This window comes from Mustela putorius, unplaced genomic scaffold (assembly GCF_011764305.1).
Source record: "Mustela putorius furo isolate JIRA1106 unplaced genomic scaffold, ASM1176430v1.1 tig00000238_pilon_pilon_pilon, whole genome shotgun sequence".
In the NCBI taxonomy this organism is placed as follows: Eukaryota; Metazoa; Chordata; class Mammalia; order Carnivora; family Mustelidae; genus Mustela; species Mustela putorius.
Genome location: NW_025421324.1, coordinates 1,199,221 through 1,219,747, shown reverse-complemented (window position 1 = coordinate 1,219,747; position 20,527 = coordinate 1,199,221). Strand labels below are relative to the sequence as shown.

General features: G+C 42.1%; 1 protein-coding gene across 1 annotated transcript; it reads left to right on the top strand.

Moving 5' to 3' along the window:
* The first annotated feature begins 12,870 nt into the window (after positions 1 to 12,870).
* LOC123391532 (interferon-induced very large GTPase 1-like) lies at positions 12,871 to 20,499 on the top strand. The gene has a single exon (XM_045078258.1). It carries the CDS (start codon positions 12,871 to 12,873, stop codon positions 20,158 to 20,160), a length of 7,290 nt encoding a protein of 2,429 aa, XP_044934193.1. The 3' UTR covers positions 20,161 to 20,499.
* The last annotated feature ends 28 nt before the right edge of the window (positions 20,500 to 20,527 follow it).

Sequence of the window (20,527 nt, the reverse complement as noted above, 5' to 3'; positions counted from 1 at the left end):
TTCTTCTAGAAGTTTCACAGTCCAGAAATTGAGTTGGTAGATTGCTCCATTTCACCTCATTATGCTGCTAGGAAGCCTGTAAACAAGGTACTAGGCCAATTTTTATGGGTTCCATAAAGTCAGCCCTAGTTCCTTAGATCTGTGTGGACATACCAAAGTCTATTACATATGTGAGGATTACATCTCTCTCAAATATGACACTCTAATCAAAGCCTTGGTAATATAACCAATGTTTCCAATTGTTTCCCATTACAAGGAAAATACATTCTTTTGTTTTTTAATTAAGTTTTAAGTTTTAATTCCAGTGTAGTTTATATACAGTGGTATATTAGTTTCAAGTGTGCAATATAGTGATTCAACAGTTGTATACATTACTCAGTGCTCATCATGGTAAGGATATTCTTTAATCCCCATCTTTAACTTCACCGTCCCCCATCACCTCCCCTCTGATAACCATCAGTTTGAGAAGAACAGATTCGTACTGAACTTATGCATAACTGTATTGCCATGAAATGAGAATATTTAAGAGTATACTTAAGACTATGTGAGAGATTCCACATTCTGAAGGTATCAGGAAGGGAGAAAAAGATAAGTGTTTCACTTCTGTTCACAAAGGTGTATTTTACTAAATTGTTGATAGTTTAGGAGAAAAGAGAAAAGGTTTCCTTAAATCTGGAAAAACAAAATGCAAAGAGCCAACATTTCAAACTAAAAAAAAAAAAATGAAAATTATAACAATCCTTATCAGTTCATTCAGTTCCATGTAATTAATTCTTCCTGATCTTCATCTTTTTTGTTAGTAGTTTCATAAGCCATTAATTTCTACACTAGAGTTCTACAAATTCTCATCGAGTTCAGTGGTATGAACTGAAAGGTTCCAGAGATCTGTACTTGTTAGAGTCCTTTCCATTATTTTCTTTGAAGATAAAACACTTTTACAGGAGCAATTCTGTAAAGCATTAGAGTTAAACAATAAATATCTGTAAAGGACAAAAGACTTAAGAATGCCTATGGTTAAAGATCTGATAAGAATTCATCATAAAGCAATTGAAAAGGGAATTTGGTTATATCTGTGGCACACACCTTAAGCTGAAAACTAAGGAAAGAAGATAGAAAAGATGGGCAAATAGAACTCTGAGTTCACCCCCTCCTACAGACACACCAAGACAACTATAGTATTGCAACTCACTCTGAAAAAGACCTGAAGACCGGCAGAACAGATATTCCACAGCTAGGCATGGAGAGAAGGCCACATCAAAAACAAAAAGAGGGATAGAGATGTGATCAGGAACCAAACTCCTAGAGGGACTACCTGTAAACAGGAAGAATGTCATAAGAATGGAGGAGCAAGGTGATCAAATCTCACACTGGGCACCCCCAGCCCTGGAGACTGTCACTGGGAACATGCATCCCCATAACAACAGATTTTGAAAGTCAGTGGGGCTCAGCTCCAGGAGCTTTAAAAATCATCAGGGCTTATCTCCAGGAGAGCTAGAGGGGAAACCAAGTCCCTGCCTTTAAAGACCCAGCACACTGAATAATTCAACCCAAGACAAAGAACAGAAGCAATAATGTGGAAAACACCTGGGGTATACATAAATAAGATTTGACTAATTTTAGGGCCTGATCTTAAAAGGGTAAGGATATGCAAGAGCTTTCTCTGGGAACAAAAGTGCTGGTAGATGACATTTTTTGCTCTTGCCAAGCCTAGATAGCTGAAAGCTTTCAGCAGCCAGTTCTGGCACCTTCCATCTACCCTGCTAGCACCTGACACTAATGCTCCCCTGCACATCCACCCCATCCAACCAACCTGCTCCAGCAGACACCCCTTCAAAACACCTCCCACATTATCACACCTAGTGGACAGCTCGAGCTGGGACCAGCTCTCCTCCAAATGCTACCCAGCAGTAGTCACAGCAGCTCATTGCAAAACGCCAGGCTGAGGGTGAGCCCTACCCACCAGGGGGCAAACCCTACCAACCAGTGCACATTCACTAGCTTCAACCAGCCTTCACAACTTTCCAACAAGAAACAATCCCTGCCTGCCAGTGCACCCCCAGCAATTGTAGCTCAACCACCCAAGAAGGTACATGCAGTCCACACAGGGGATACCCCTGGAGCACCTGGTAATGGTGACCAAGGAGCGCTCAACTCCTGGATGTTACAGGATGCCTGCTACATAAGGGGAAAAAATTTTTTTGAGGAATGAATTTCTTTTCTTAAGATTTTATTTATTTATTTGACACAGAGAGAGATAGAGAGAGAGATCACGAGTAGCAGAAAGGTAGGCAGAGGGGTGGGGAGCATGTTCTCTGCTGAGCAGAGAGCCCAATGAGGGGCTCAATCCCAGGACCTTGAAAACATGACTGGAACTGAAGGCAGAGGCTTAACCCACTGAGCCACCCAGGTGCCCCAGGCTAATATTTTTAAGACCAGGAGATCTTACTGGCTTACTTAATAGACAGGAACAAACGCAGAGAGTTAGATGAAACAAGGAGACAGAGGACTATGTCCTAATTAAAGGAATAATACAAAACCACAGAAAGAGAGCTAAATGAAACAGAGATAGGTGATATGTCTGATAAAGAATTAAGAGTAGGGGAACCCAGGCAGCTCACTCAGTTAAGCGTCTGCCTTCAGCTCAGGTCATGATGCTAGGGTCCTGGGATCAAGACCCACGTCTGGCTTCCTCCTTAACAGGGAGCCTGCTTCTCCCTCTTCCTCTGCCATTCCCCCTGCTTGTGCTCTCCCCTTTCTCTCTCTTAATTAAAATAAAATAATAAAATTTTAAACACCTGGGATAGCAATGCTTATCTCAGAAAAGATACACTTTAAAGCAAAATGTAACAAGAGATATAGAAGGTAATTATGTATGAAAGGATCAAATACAACAAAGAGATACAACTTAAATATCTATATACCCAACATAACAGCACCTAAATATATAAATAAAATATTAATGAACATAAAGGGAGAAATTACAATAAATAATAGTAGGGATTTAACACCCCACTTACATTAAAGAGGACCATGCAGATAGAAAATCAATAAAAAAGTGGCCTTGAGGGGGGGCAAGATGGCGAGGAAGTAGGAGGAGGCGCCTTTTCAGTCTGTACCCCAAAGTGAGCTGATTACCTACCAAAGAATTCCGTTCACCCATGAAATCAGCCTGAGATCAGAATTATACACGTCTGGATCTCTACAGGGGCAGAAGACGCCAGTGGGCAGGTAAAGCGGAGTGGGAACCATGGACTGATATCTGAAGATAAACCAAAGGGGAAGGGAGCCACCAGAGGCGACTGGTTGGAAAGTAATACCCCAATACGAGCGAGAGTGCCCTGCATCTGGGGACCAGCATTAACTTGGAGACTGGTTGAAAGCACTCCAAAAGAGCAAAGGATCGTGGGGGGAAATTGTGGGAATCTGGGCGGCTAGGGACAGGGCCTTAAGTCCCTGGTCCCAGGACAGCCTCCCCAGCGCTAAGGCAGAGAGAGTGCGGCGGAGAAACCAGGTCTTGGTCCCTAAGCCACCAGCGCGCCCAAGAATGCATGGTTTCTAGCTCCTGTGAGGGGATAGGAGCCACGCTGGTTGGCAAAACCTGTGAGCCCTGCTACAAAGCCTGAGATACACGTGCATGTCCCTCATGCTCCCCTGAGAGTTACAAAGGCACGGCCCGCCCTCTTTGACCTGCGCCATTGTTTCAGAGCCTAAGCTGTGTGCCCCAAACTCTCCCCTGACAGAGGTGCACAAAAGCCCAGCCTGGTGCTTTCGGACCTGCGCCCCGTTCTCAGTGCCCGAGATGCGCCCGCGACCCATAGCCGCCCCCTGAAAGAGGTGCACGCAAGCCGGGCACTGTTAGACGCAGCAAGACCAGGCACTCCCAGCCTGGGCCAGCGGGAAAATCTCAGTGTGCAATCGCTGCTTGGAACCTCTCTTGCGGTCGGGAGCTCCCAGACAGCCGCCAATGCCTTGGCTTTGGGTACAAGCAAAAGATCCTGCACCCCCAGGGTCTGCAACTTGAAACCTGCTCTGCCAGTGGACAAGGGGGATCTTATTTAGGCTCTGCAGACAGACTGAGGCTTCTCTCTGAGAGGGAGATCAGGGTGCGGTTTGTTTTCCTCTAAAACTACAAAAACCATCAAAAGCGGTCAAGGTGAGAGGGAAAAAAAAGTGAACAAACATAAAAACCGCCAGAGAACAAAAGCCTGAAAAAAACCAGTTTCCTCAGAGCCCACCCCCTTGAGGGGGGTGGGAGGACTTAACTCAGGAAACATCATTGCCTGACAACCCACGTGGCAGGCCCCTCCCCCAGAAAACAAACCAAGAAAGAAAAAAAGAGAGAGAGAGAAAAAAAAAAGGACTACAAGAGAAGAAACACTACTTCATAGGAAAACTTTTATTTTTCACTCGTTCTGGGAGGGGGGACAAGATGGCGGGGGAGTAGGAGGAGGCGCCTTTTCAGCCGGTACCCCAAAGTGAGCTGATTACCTACCAAAGAACTCCATTTGCCCATGAAATCAGCCTGAGATCAGAATTATACACGTCTGGATCTCTACAGGGGCAGAAGACGCCAGTGGGCAGGTAAAGCGGAGTGGGAAGGCTGACTGATATGAGAAGATAAACCAAAGGGGGAGGGAGCCACCAGAGGCGACTGGTTGGAAAGTAATACTCCAATAAGAGCGAGAGTGCCCTGCGTCTGGGGGCCAGCATTGACTTGGAGACTGGTTGAAAGCACTCCAAAAGAGCAAAGGATCGTGGGGGGAAATTGTGGGAATCGGGGCAGCTAGGGACAGGGCCTTAAGTCCCCAGTCCCAGAACAGCCTCCCCGGCGCTGAGGCAGAAAGAGTGCAGTGGAGAAACAAGGTCTTGGTCCCTAAGCCACCAATGCGCCCGAGAATGCGTGGTTTCTAGCTCCTGTGAGGGGATGGGAGCCACGCTGGTTGGCAGAACCTGTGAGCCCTGCTACAAAGCCTGAGATACACGTGCATGTCCCTCATGCTCCCCTGAGAGTTACAAAGGCCCGGCCTGCACTCTTTGACCTGCGCCATTGTTTCAGAGCCTAAGCTGTGTGCCTCAAACTCTCCCCTGACAGAGGTGCACAAAAGCCCAGCCTGGTGCTTTCAGACCTGCGCCCCATTCTCATTAGACCCAGCAAGAGCAGGCACTCCCAGCCCGGGCCAGCGGGAAGATCTCAGTGTGCAATCGCTGCTTGGAACCTCCCTGGCGGTTGGGAGCTCCAAGACAGCCACCACTGCCTTGGCTTTGGGTACAAGCAAAAGATCCTGAGTCCCCAGGGTCTTCAACTTGGAACCTGCTCTGCCAGCGGCCAAGGGGGAACTTATTTAGGCTCTGCACCCAGACTGAGGCTTCTCTCTGAGAGGGAGATCAGGGTGCGGTTTGTTCACCTCTAAAACTACAAAAACTATCAAAGGCGGTCAAGGTGAGGGAAAAAAAGTGAACAAACACAAAAACCGCCAGAGAACAAAAGCCTGAAAAAAAACCAGTTTCCTCAGAGCCCACCCCCTTGAGGGGGGTGGGAGGACTTAACTCAGGAAACATCATTGACTGACAACCCACGTGGCAGGCCCCTCCCCCAGAAAACAAACCAAGAAAGAAAAAAAAAAAAGGACTACAAGAGAACAACCACTACTTCATAGGAAAACTTGTATTGTTGACTCGTTCCCACTATTCCGGAACTTTTTTTTTTACACATAGGTAATTTTTTTAACTATATACCATCAAAGCGAGCTGTACAGTACATCAAATTCCATAATACCCTTCTAACCTGAGCTTTTTGATACATACACCTATGTTTTTCTTCTGCATTTTTATTTTTTGAATTCCTTTTTTTTATTTTAGTTTAGTTTAGTCTAGTTAAATCCTTTTTATCCTCTAATATTCATATAGAGTTAAACTTCAAAGTAAACCCCTTTCCCCAATAAATACTACCCCTATAGGTAAACCAATTTTTAATCCCCTTTATCTTAGGAAAGTTGAGTCCTTTAACAAAGATATCAAGATACATCCAGGAAGAATCAAAACAACCTTCCTCACACACACTGAGAATTTATAACCACTCTCCCATCTTCTTCTTCCACCAGTGTTTCTGTGTTTTTGTGTTTGTCCTGATAGCATATAAATCTTAAACTTGGGGTTCTTTTTGACGAGGTTCTTCCTTTATTTGCATATTTTTTTTTCTCTTGTCATATACTTGTATCAGTCTTTTTGTTTGACTCTTTCTGTTTGTTTACTTCATAAATCTTACCTTGGGGCCCATGTAAGCTGAACCTTCGCTTTCATCTTCCCTTTCTTTCCTGTCTCTCTCTCTTTTTTCTTTTCTTTTTTCTTTTCTTTTCTTTTTTTTCTTTTTCTTTTTCTTTTCTTTTGTCTCTCGTTTGGGTGGTGAATCCTGATTGCTCAGAAGTGTTCCTGGGTGCACCTTGACTGCACCACAATTCATACATCCAGCTACATCTGTTCAGTGATCTCCCACCAAAATGACTAGGAGGAGGAATGCCCAACAGAAGAAAAATACACAGGATGGACCTTCTGCAACAGAGCTAACGGCTATCAACATAGACAATATGTCGGAAAGAGAATTCAGGCTAACAATTATCCAGGCAATAGCTAGGTTGGAGAAAGCCATGGATGACCAAATGGAATTGATTAGGGCCAAACTGAAAGCGACCAGACAGGATGTTCAAAATGTTAGGACGGAGCTTAAAGCTACCAGGGAGGAGGTTCACAATGCTCTCAACAAGTTCCAATCTAATCTAAACTCTCTCAAAGCCAGGGTAACTGAGACAGAAGATAGAATTAGTGATCTGGAGGACAAACAGACAGAGAGAAAGGATCAGGAGGAAGCCTGGAACAAACAGCTTAGAAACCAGGAAAATAAATGATGCCATGAAGCATTCCAACGTCAGAATTATTGGAATCCCTGAAGGGGAGGAGAAAGAAAGAACTCTAGAAGATATAGTGGAACAAGTCCTTCATGAAAATTTTCCCAATCTCGCGAATGGAACCAGTGTTCATGTACTAGAGGCTGAACAGTCTCCACCCAAGATTATACATTCCAAAAAAAATCACACCTGATAGTCAAATTGAGGAATTATAATTATCAGTATAATCTCTTGAGAGCAGCCAGGGCAAAGAGGCTCCTTTCTTAGAGAGGGAAGCCCATCAGAATAACGTCAGACCTGTCCACAGAGTCCTGGAAAGCCAGAAAAGGCTGGCAAGATATATTCAGGGCACTAAATGAGAAGAACATGCAGCCAAGAATACTTTATCCAGCATGACTAACATTCAAAATGGATGGAGAGATGAAAAGATTTCAAGATAGGCAAGGCTTAAAAGACTATGCAACCACCAAGCCAACACTGCAAGAAATATTAAGGGGGGTTCTATAAAAGAGGAAAAATCCTAAGAATAGCATTGAACAGAAATATAGAGACAGTCTACAGAAAGAAACACTTCAAAGGTAACTTGATGTCAATAAAAACGTATCTATCAATAATCACTCTCAATGTGAATGGCCTAAATGCGCCCATAAAATGACACAGGGTTGCAGACTGGATAAAATGACAGGACCCATCTATATGTCGTCTACAAGAGACCCATTTTGAACCTAAAGATACACCCAGACTGAAAGTGAAGGAATGGAGAAGCATCTTTCATTCCAATGGGCCTCAGAAGAAGGCTGGGGTAGCGATCCTCATATCAGGTAAATTAGACTTTAAACTAAAGCCTGTAATCAGAGATACAGAAGGACACTATAATCCTTAAAGGGACTATGCACCAAGATGATCTAACAATTCTAAATATCTATGCTCCCAATATGGGAGCAGCCAATTACTTAAGAAAACTGTTAATCAAGATAAAGAGTCATATTGATATGAATACACTAATCATAGGAGATCTTAACACGCCTCTCTCAGAAATAGACAGATCATCGGAGAAGAAAATCAATAAAGAAACAAGAGCATTGAATGACACATTGGACCAGATGGACCTCATAGATAGATACAGAACATTCCACCCTAAAATAACAGAATACTCATTCTTCTCAGTGCACACGGAATCTTCTCCAGAACAGACAAAATACTGGGTCACAAATCAGGACCTAACCGATACCAAAAGACTGAGATTATTCCCTGCATATTTTCAGATCACAATGCTTTGAAACTGGAGCTCAATCACAAGGAAAAGATCAGAAGGAACTCAAACACCTGGAAGCTAAAGGCGACCTTGCTTAAGAATGCTTGGATCCACCAGGAGATCAAAGAAGAAATGAAACAATTCATGGAAACCAATGAGAATGAAGACACTTCAGCCCAAAACCTATGAGATACAGCAAAGGCGGTCCTAAGGGGGAAATACATAGTCATCCAAGCCTCCTTCAAAAAAAAATTGAAAAATCCAGAATACACCAGTTGTCTCTACACCTTAAAGAACTGGAGAATCAACAACAAATCAAACCACTCCACACATAAGAAGGGAAATCATCATGATTAGAGCTGAGATCAATGAGGTAGAAACCAGAGATACAGTAGAACGTATCAATGAAACTAGAAGCTGGTTTTTTTGAAAGAATCAATAAGATCAATAAACCATTGTCCACACTAATCCAAAAGAAAAGAGAGAAAGCCCAAATTCATAAAATTATGAATGAAAAGGGAGAGATCACAACGAACATCAAGGAAGTAGAAACAATCATCAGAAGTTATTATCAACAGTTATATGCCAATAAGCTTAGCAACCTAGATGAAATGGATGCATTCCTGGAAACTATAAACTCCCAAAATAGAAGAAGGAAGAAATCGACAACCTGAATAGACCAATATCTAGTAACGAGATTGAAGCAGTGATCAAAAACCTCCCGAAAACAAGAGCCCAGGACTTGACGGATTCCCTGGGGGAATTCTACCAAACTTTCAAAGAAGAAATAACACCTATTCTCCTGAAGCTGTTTCAAAAAATGGAAGCAGAAAGAAAACTTCCAGACTCTTTCTATGAAACCAGCATTACCCTGATCCCCAAACAAGGCAAAGACCTTACCAAAAAGGAGAATTTCAGACCAATATCACTGATGAATATGGATGCTAAGATTCTCAACAAGATCCTAGCCAAGAGGATCCAACAGCACATTAAAAAGATTATCTAACATGATCAGGTGGGATTCATCCCTGGGCTACAAGGATGGTTCAACATTCGCAAATCAATCAATGTGATACAACAAATTAATATGAGAAGAGAGAAGAAACACATGGTCCTCTCAATTGATGCAGAAAAGGCATTTGACAAAATCCAGCATCCGTTCCTGATTAAAATGCTTCAAAGCATAGGGATAGAGGGAACATTCCTGAACCTCATCAAATCTATCTATGAAAGACCCACAGCAAATACCATCCTCAATGGGAAAAAGCTTGCAGCCTTCCCATTGAGATCAGGAACGAGACAAGGATGCCCACTCTCACCACTCTTGTTCAACATAGTATTAGAAGTCCTAGCAACAGCAATCAGACAACAAAGAGAAATAAAAGGTATCCAAATTGGCAATGAAGAAGTCAAACTCTCTCTATTCGCAGATGACATGATTCTTTATATGGAAAACCCAAAAGACTCCAGGCCCAAACTACTAGAACTCATACAGCAATTCAGTAATGTGGCAGGTACAAAGTCAATGTACAGAAATCAGTGGCTTTCTTATACACTAACAATGAAAATACAGAAAGGGAAATTAGAGAATCGATTCCATTTACTATAGCACCAAGAACCATAAGATACCTGGGAATAAACCTAACCGAAGAGGTAAAGGATCTGTACTTGAGGAACTACAGAACACTCATGAAAGAAATTGAAGACGACAAAAAAGATGGAAGACCATTCCATGCTCTTGGATCGGAAGAATAAACATTGTTAAAATGTCTATACTGCCTAGAGAAATCTATACTTTTAATGCCATTCCAATCAAAATTTCACCAGTATTCTTTAAAGAGCTGGAGCAAAAAATCCAAAAATTTGTATGGAATCAGAAGAGACCCCGAATTGCTAAGGAAATTTTGAAAAATAAAAATAAAACTGGGGGCATCACGTTACCTGATTTTTTATTACAAAGCTGTGATCACCAAGGCAGCATGGTACTGGCATGAAAACAGACACATAGACCAGTGGAACGGAGTAGAGAGCCCAGATATGGACCCTCAACTCTATGGTCAATTAATCTTCGACAGAACAGGAAAAAATACACAGTGGAAAAAAGACAGTATCTTCAATAAATGCTGCTGGGAAAACTGGACAGCTATATGTAGAAGAATGAAACTCAATCATTCTCTTACACCGTACACAAAGATAAACTAAAAATGGGTAAAAAACCTCAACGTGAGACAGGAATCCATCAGAATCCTAGAGGAGAGCATAGGCAGTAATCTCTTCGATATCAGCTACAGCAACTTCTTTCAAGATATGTCTCCAAAGGCAAAGGAAACAAAAGCGAAAATAAACTTTTGGGACTTCATCAAAATCAAAAGCTTCTGCACAGCAAAGGACACAGTCAAAAAAACAAAGAGGCAACCCACAGAATGAGAGAAGATATTTGCAAATGATAGTACAGACAAAAGGTTGATATCCAGGATCTATAATGAACTCCTCAAACTCAACACACACAAAACAGGCAATCATATCAAAAAATAGGCAGAAGATATGAACAGACACTTCTCCAATGAAGACATACAAATGGCTATCAGACACATGAAAAAAATGTTCATCATCACTAGCCCTCAGGGAGATTCAAATTAAAACCACATTGAGATATCACCTTACACCAGTTAGAATGGCCAAAATTAACAAAACAGGAAACAACATGTGTTGGAGGGGATGTGGAGAAAGGGGAACCCTCTTACACTGTTGGTGGGAATGCAAGTTGGCACAGCCATTTTGGAGAACAGTGTGGAGATTCCTCAAGAAATTAAAAATAGAACTTCCCTATGACCCTGCAATTGCACTCCTGGGTATTTACCCCAAAGATACAGATGTCGTGAAAAGAAGGGCTATCTGTACCCCAATGTTTATAGCAGCAATGGCCACGGTCGCCAAACCATGGAAAGAACCAAGATGCCCTTCAACAGACGAATGAATAAGGAAGATGTGGTCCATATACACTATGGAGTATTATGCCTCCATCAGAAAGGATGAATACCCAACTTTTGTTGCAACATGGAGGGGACTGGAAGAGATTATGCTGAGTGAAATAAGTCAACCAGAGAGAGTCAATTATCATATGGTTTCACTTATTTGTGGAGTATAACAAATAGCATGGAGGACAAGGGGTGTTAGAGAGGAGAAGGGAGTTGGGGTAAATTGGAAGGGGAGGTGAATCATGAGAGACTATGGACTCTGAAAAACAATCTGATGGGTTTGAAGTGGCGAGGGAGTCGGAGGTTGGGGTACCAGGTGGTGGGTTTTATAGAGGGCACAGATTGCATGGAGCACTCGATGTGGTGAAAAAATAATGAATACTGTTTTTCTGAAAATAAATAAATTAATTTAATTTAAAAAAAACATGGCCTTGAACATCACCTTAGGCCAGATGGACTTAACAGATATACACAGAGCATTTCATCCAAAAACAGCAGAATTCTCATTCTTTTCCAGTGTACATGGAATGTTCTCCAAAATAGATCATGACACAGACCTCAATAAACAAATCTCAATAAATCAAAAATTAAAATCATACCAAACATTTATTCTGACCATGACAGTATGAAACTAAAAATCAATTACAAGGAAAAACCTGAAAGAAACCTAAACAAGCGGAGGCTAAATAACATGCTACTAAACAATCAATGGGTCAATGAAGAAACCAAAGAGGAAATTTTAAAACCAGCTGGAAACCAATTTAAATAAATAAATAAATAAAACACTATCATTAAAATCTTTGGGATGTAGCAAAAGCAGTCCTGGGAGGAAAGTTTATAGCAATATAGGTCCACTTCAAGAAAAGAGAATAAACTCAATCTAAAGAAACTATTCAACACAGCTTTGACAAAAGCTAACACAGGAAATTAACACAGCTTAGTTTTTGGCTTTTTGTTTCTATTTCCTAGCAAATATTTTTTGTTTCCAATTTTTATTTAAATTCCAGTTAGTTAACATACAGTGTAAAATTAGTTTCAGGTATAGAATTTAGTGATTTATCACTTCCATACAATGCTCAGTGCTTATCACAAGCTCCCTCCTTAATCTCCATCACCCATTTAACCCATCTGCCATTCTACCTCCCCTCCAGTAATCCTTACTTCATTCTGTATAGTTAACAGTCTGTTTTCTGGCTTGCCTCTCTTTTTCCCCTCTATGTTCCTCTGCTTCGTTTCTTAAATTCCAAGTATCACTGAACTCATATATGGTATTTGTCTTCCTCAACTGACTTATTTTGATTAGCATCATACTCTCTAACTCCATCCAGATCCTTGCAAATGGCAGGATTCCATTCGTTTTTATGGTTGCTCTTGTTTTTAAAACAAACATTAAGCTATCAAACTCATACATATTTCCAAACTCCAATCCTCAGTTTAGTGCTCTCCATGCAATGAATTCTGTGTAACAAGAAATACCAAAAGCCAGAGTATTAAGTGGTATCTCACCCTGGTAACTAAAAAACAATTTATGTTGAGAATACCCACAAAGATGTCTTTCAAAATATATATATATTAAGAAGCAATGTTAACAGAATATATTTGTTGGAAGAATGCAAGGAGGACATGAAAAAGCTCCCAAGACCGACATCTTTAGTACACTCACCCTTCAGGCCATATGGCTAATACTTCCTAAGGTCATGACACAGGCTAACTGATTAACTTTCCTTCCACAGACATGGCCACGGCAAAGTCCACCCCCGATGAGCCCCTGGTCAGAGGCAAAAGAAGCCATGATCTACAAGAGATGCTGACAGAAGCAGGACTGGCACTTGAGTACTGGTTGCCCAAGCTGCAGGAACAACTAGGTGTGACCTGTGCCCAGGCCTTACAACACCTGGAAGAAAAAGACCTCCAGAACCTCAAATCCCAAGCACGACATTCCTGGGAGGAAAAAGCCCTGGAAATGCTTCTTAAACTGTCACACTCAAATAGTCATTCAGAGTCAGGGGAGTCACAGTTGGAAAAGAGAAAGAAAATGCAGAAGCAGGCAAAGCAGGCACTGCGGGAGCTAAAAGACTTGCTGTCAGAAGGGAGGCAGCAACAGGATGAAGCAGTGAGGAAAAAAGAGGCAGAGGTGAGGCAGGCAATGGAGATCCCTGAAGAATACTGGCCACATCCGCAAAGGTCCCTAAAAGAAGTCATGGAAAACATTGAGAAACAACTCAACCTCATGGAGGGGATGTTATCTCACAGGCAAAATCTCCCAGACAGAGATCTGGTGAGATGGGCATCTGGAGGGTTGGCCCTGCAGGGAATTTACAAAACCAGCGACCAAAGGGGTCTGATAGAGACAAGAGAAGAGCTACTCAGTGTCCCAAAGGAGTTCTCACTCTTTGGCCCTGAGCAGAGCACACGGATGGAAACAAAGGAGTTTACATCTTCTCAAGCAGAAGCCATGTTCACCCAGACTATAGAGAAGCTAGGCTTCAGTGCAGCTACCGCAGCCAAAGGTCAAGGTTGGGGATTTAGCCTAGAAGCTAGTGTACATCACAGCAAACATTCAGAGTCTAAGAAAATCCAACAATCACATTCTGAGCACACTTATTTTTGCTCAACCAAGTTCAGCTATATCCCACTGGCTTCCTGCCACTTTCCCATTGATCAGCTCCAGTTATCCAAGGCTGCTCTGCAAGAATTAAAATGCATTGAAGACCTTCTGGGTCAGCCTGCAGGCCCAGACAGACTCTTCATACTGAAGTCCAGGACAGAGGCCTTCTTCAATAGGTTTGGTTCTCATGCTAATCAGGGCACTCTGCACCTGGGAGGAATCTACTGGTGGAAAGCCATTTCAGAGGGTTTCCAAAGTGAGCAACTGGCAGAAGTGAAACAGCAGTCAGCAGAGGTCCTGGATATTTATATCAGGGGCAGCTACAGTGGCTTTGGAATGCGAGTTGCTGCAGGTGTGGACGTGACAGACTCTCATTCAAAAATGAACTCTCAGAGCACAAGCTTCCAAAATCTCCAAACACAAATCCAGTTATCTGTGGCCCAGACAGGGGGCCCACCAGAAGCAAATGACCTTTTCCAGTGGAAAGCTGGCCTACTTGCCAGTAATCAAACCTGGTGTGTCATTGACCGGGGAATTCATCTGGTGCCCATTTGGGACATCATCCTCTCCAGCCACAGAAGTGATTTTAAGGATCCTTTTCAGGTAGCTATCTGCCTGAAAGACAACTACACTGCTCTGACTGGACTGACTACCCAGATCCAGAGTGGAGAGGAATTACTCAGTAATGTGAAGGAGGCTAGGGTTTTCCTAGAGGATATGAAATCCTGGGAGGTATCTGATCCTGAAGAGCAACTTAAAAAACTGATAAATTTCATGCAGATGTTGACTCACAAAATAAAATCTTATGACACTTGGATTAACATATGCCTTACAGATAGGGATCTACAAAATTTTCTGGTAAACATCGTCAACTTCTGCAAAAGGTCTTCCACTTATAAAACAAAATTTATTAAATCTCAGTTGCGCAGCCTTTTGGATCCCCACATTTATAGTGTGACGAAGTTTCCTCAGGCTCAATCCATCATGCGGTGGATCTTCTCATCAGAGCTGGAGCAGAAGCATGTCAATATCTCCCAATTTTCTGAATTCATTAAAATCTTGAAAGAAACCAAAAATGACTTCATGGAAGAAAAGGCCAAATCTGAGAGCCCAGAAATAGTGGAAGAAGCACAAAGAAAGGCCACTTATGAGGTCAGCCAGTCTCTACAATGCTTCTTGAATTACCTGCAAGAAACAGAGCAGGCAGACGTAGAGCTCTTGCTACTTTCTGTCGCAGTGGGTGCAGGTTATCACATGGTAAACAATACTTTTCAGTATCTTCTGGGATGTGAGGAGCTGAACTTCCTGCTGCAGGAAATGCAAACTGCCCATGATAAATACCAGAATCTCAAAAATATTTGCAGCTATAGGGCTCAGGCATTCCTGCTGCTCACAGGTCTGACAGTCACTGTTGGAGTCACAGCTCTTTCTCCAAAGGAGAAAACACAACGCTTGACACTTCTAAGACAGCACATGGGACAATCCTTGTCTAAAGAAGTTGAACATATCCTCACCAAACCTGGAGCAGATCATGATTGGGAAAACCTAGAGAAAGACTTGAGATTTCTCATAGATGGGAATTATGAGGCCACCATGTCTTCCTTGCAAATAGATGATGTGAAAAAACATTTGAGAAGTATCTTCCCTGAAAAGGAACCGCCTCGTGAACCACATGATAATGAAAGCAACAAATTGGAGGCCATAGAAAATGAAGCCTTCTTAGAATTACTCCAGCGTCTAGGCCTGGGACACTGCTACCCAAAAAGGATGAGCAGAGCTACCTTCCACATGATCCACAAGACTTCTGTGTACAACACCCAGCCCAGCTCGGAGCAGGAGCTTCCCTTCTACTTCCTGCAGAAGCTACTAATGCTGGATTATGGGCTGAGATACCTGGTCTTCAAAGACGATGGAAACACAGAGAAGCAAGTCCATCCAAGTGCCTCAAATCAGAAAAATGAGGCTTTTGATCCATATGAAGACATATTTGAAGAGAGTGATAGTCCCGCTAACCCTTCAGCCACTCATCCCAGGTCCCATATTCACCCTATGGATATTCAGATGGCAGTTCTTCACTGTACAGATGATTATGCCAGACAATATATTCTGTCCAAACTTGCCATTTGTCAGTTTGCCCTCCCACTGCTTGTACCTAATCCCTGCAATTCTCAGATTGAATACTCTCTATGGTCTCTCAGCCAAATTAGGAGAAGCTGGCAGCAAGCAGGGAAATCATCAAAAGAGAAGAACAATTACAACAATCAGCAGATGTGTCGTGTCCCTACTCCCATTGTGTCCTTTATTAGAGTTGGAAAGGGCTTCTCTGCTTCCAAATCTCAGATCATGAACTCTCTCCTCAGTAAACGTAAATATGATATCTTTTTTCATCGCCATTGCAGGGGGAGCAGCAAAGACTGTCTCTTGATGGAGGGTGTAGTAGAAATTTGCTGGTTTTGTCCTGGGGGGGAAGATGAGGACAGCTTTGACAAATGTTTGACCTTCACCAATCTTCACGGAGATGCCAAGGACCATGAGAAGCAGCTCGCCTTCCTGCAGGAGATCTCTTCCGTCATTGTGGTGCTCATGGCAACTTCTGAAGACAATACCGAAAACCGAAAACTTGTCCATGGCCTGTGTCAGCTACCAAAACCTTTGATCTTTTTGCTTGATAACAAAGCAAAAACCATGGCCAATACTTCTGGCCAAAGAGTGAGAATTGGGATCAGGAATCGAAATGAGGCAGAGTTAACAGAGGAGCTCAAAACTACAATCAGAGATTTGCTGGAGCTCTCTCACACTGCTTTTAGCTTAGAGGACTGTGCCCAGATTGCACGCAAGCAAGGATTTCTTATTGATGAAGACCAGAGTGACTGCAAGGAAGCCAAAGAGAAGGCAGAGGTTCTCATGGCCCTACTAGGAGATATGCCGGTATCTCAGATGAAGGAAAAATTACTACCCCTTCAGGGACGACTGTGGCATCTTTGGTGTAAGAAGGACAAAGAACTCTATCACCTGAGGGAAAAGGGAAATCAGAGCATTGAACAACACAAGAGTGAAGTCGAGGCAGATAAACAAAGAATACGGAGTCAACAATTGAACAAAGCCTTTCCTCCCAATGAGTTCATGCATTCTGTCCTTGAAATTATCCAAAAACGTTCAGAAATTCATACCAACCTCTACTTCTTACAGTGGCTGGGTGTGTTTTTGGAGAACCTGATGGCAGGTCACTTGGAAAAACTGAATGAAAAAAAAAAGGCTTTGTGCTCCCAGGTACAAACAGAAAAACAAAAAGTACCAGAAAACCCCTCCCTGAAACAGTGGCAAAATGACATAGAAGCTATTTCTGCAGAGATTAGTGACTGCACCTTGGGAACTGAGCAGATTCTCAGAGAAATAAGCCAGATGTATGAAGCTCTGGAAGAAATTTTTTCCACCAAAGATATGCTTTTTCTCTCCCTTCCCCAGATTGCTGCAGATCTAATGATATCTGGTATTCCTATTGAGCTGATGGATGGGGATGCTTCATATGTGCCTCTAAAGTGGGTAGCAGCTATTTTTGACAAGGTCTCTGAGAAACTTGGAGACAAACGGCTGTTTGTTCTCTCTGTCCTTGGCCTGCAGAGCTCAGGGAAGTCCACCCTGCTGAATGCCCTTTTCGGACTACAGTTCACTGTCAGTGCTGGGAGGTGTACCCGGGGGGCCTACATGCAGCTCCTGAAGGTGGAGGAGACGTTCTCAGAGGAACTCGGCTTTGACTTTGTGCTTGTTGTGGACACAGAAGGACTTCGGGCCCCAGAACTCAACAACAAATCCCAGAACCATGACAATGAGTTGGCAACCTTTGTGATTGGCCTTGGAAACTTGACTCTGATCAATATTTTTGGGGAAAATCCATCAGAAATGCAAGATATTCTACAAATAGTTGTCCAAGCCTTTCTGAGGATGAAACAAGTAAAAATCTCCCCAAGTTGCCTTTTTGTCCATCAGAATGTGGGAGAAATTACAGCTAAAGACCAAACTATGGAAGGACGAAGGCGGCTGGAACAGAGACTAGATGAAATGGCAGCAACAGCAGCTGAACAGGAACAGTGCTCAGAGGTAACCTGCTTTAGTGATGTCATTAAGTTTGATGTCAATACTCACGTCTACTACTTTGCTCACCTCTGGGATGGCAATCCTCCAATGGCCCCTCCAAATCCTCGCTACAGTCACAATGTCCAGGAACTGAAAAACAGAATTCTTCTGACAGCCAAACAAGAATGTAGGGGAGGCATCATGAAGATATCAGATATAAAATTCCGAGTTCAAGATTTGTGGAGAGCCCTGGTGTGTGAGAACTTTATTTTCAGTTTTAGGAATACACAAGAAGTCATGGCCATGAGCAAACTGGAAACCATGTATAACTCCTGGACCTGGGAGCTGAGGAGTCATATGCTGGGCTTGCAGAACAAGCTGATCAACCAGATTCAGAATGGACAAATCCAGACATTCAGAAGAAGCACACTTGAGGCTCCAGTCACAGAAAAATATGAAGCCATCAAGAAAGAACTTGAAAAATATTTTAATGAAGATCCAGACAGTGAAATACTGATTCAGTGGAAAGCAAATTTTGAAAATAAGCTACAACAGCTTAAAGAGGCACTTATTTCAGACACCCAAAAAAAAGTCGATGAACTTATTATTTTTAAGAAAAGTCAAGAAAAATTGGACAAGAAAAAGTCATGTTATGAAAAGGAATTATTAGAAAAAAGCCGACAGTGGGCTTTAACTATAAAAGGCACAGAACTTAGTGAGGAAGAACTACATGATAATTTTAATCAGCTTTGGGGAACATGGGTCTATGCTGTGTCCTCAACTTCACCTCCAGTCACAGAGCCTGATATTGATGTGGATTCTGAAAACATCCTTTTGGAGTATTTCAAAAAGGAGACAAATATTGTGGACAAAGTAAAAAGAAAAACCAGAGAAAAGTTTCAAGTCAAACATGATGAACATATACAAAAGACCTGGAAATGTGGCATAATTAAAAGGCAATTAGAGGACTCTGATAAAAAGTCTATAGATATGACTACCAACCGCATTGTTTCAAGATTTACTGAAATGATAGAAAACATTCAGAAGCAAGGGCATGATTACAATCCAAGTTATTTCCACGAAATCCTGAGAATAATAGATGAGGAAGTGAAATCTGCACCTACCGAGGGAAGATATACATTTACAAGTAAATATGAAATTGACTTATCTTTGTGTTTATTCCAAAAGGCATCAGAAAATTTTAGGGAGATGCACAAGGCATTCAAGAGTGCAAATGATCCTGTAAACTACCTGAAAAGCAAGAAAGAGGATTTCTTCATGAGTTTTAAAATCTCGTGTCAAGGAGCAACCTCAGTCAAAACATTTGTTGATTTTCTGTGGCAGAAACTGAGTCCTGCTGTCTCCAACACCATATGGGAAAAAACGGCCCCCAGAATTGCTGGGGACATACGATCTACTTGCCCCGCATTCAACGGAAACAGGGCTAACCTGGAGAAACATATTCTCATTTCTCTGGCCGAAGAAGAAAATTTTGATAATTACTGGAGTTACCTTCATGATTCAAAATCATTTTTTAGGAATTACATTAAAAAGCATATTGAAACATATTGTTCAGACCAGGGAAGTGAAAAAATAAGGACTTTCTTAAAAATAAGTTTAGATGATATCAAGAATGCCATCCTTTCTGCTATTCATGAATCCATAAAAAGAGCTAAAGACAAAAGCAGCACTGTGTCTGAGTGGTTGGATTTGTTCTGTGATCAACTGGGCAGTAATCTGATCTTCCCACGGAAAGATCTGATAAGCATTGAACACCAGGAGATAAAAGATACTGAGTTTCTCAAGGAAGCTATGAGTGAAGCTTTGGATCCCACAATGAAGAGAGTAGAACAGAACTGTATGACTGTTTTGGAACAAGAAATGGTTCCTCAAATTGAGAAAATGCTCTCTGAACATCTCTGTGGCTGCTGGAAACAGTGTCCCTTTTGTAGAGCAATTTGTACAAACACAATCCCTACACATGAAGGAGACCATAGTGTTCCCTTCCACCGTCCTCAGGTTGTCAATGGAATCTGTTTTTATAAAACAGATGATTTTGTTATTGATTGCTGTACTAATTTGGTAGCAAGTAATGTTTTATTGGTTTTGCGAGATGACTGGAAAATCCCATACAAGAACTATCGAGAGGCAGGAGGGGACTATGCCATGTGGAGCATCACCCCAGACTCATCCACCCAGCCATACTGGAAATGGTTTGTCTCTCACTTCAGATCAAACCTAGAAGCAATGTATCAGGGAAATTTTAAAAACAAAGGTGAAATCCCTGATGCATGGGCCCAAATCAAAAAGCAGGATGTACTTGATGACTTGAAAAAACAGTAAAATTCAATGACCACAGAAGAGCCCCAGTATCTGAACAGAAGTGTCCCTATTTGGGGATTTGGACAATCCTGAAATACCTTCTTCTCACAAAAGGAATCCTCATTATTTCCTTTTTTCAAATGAAAAATCTAAAAATAAGTCAACTAACATTTTAAGAGTTGAAGATTCCCTGTGAAAAGACTTCATTCTTCTTTGCCTCAATTCATTCTGGTTTAAAAAACAATTACTGTCCGTTGAAGGGCATCTTGGTTCTTTCCACAGTTTGGCGACCATGGCCATTGCTGCTATAAACATTGGGGAAGATGTGGTCCATATACACTATGGAGTATTATGCCTCCATCAGAAAGGATGAATACCCAACTTTTGT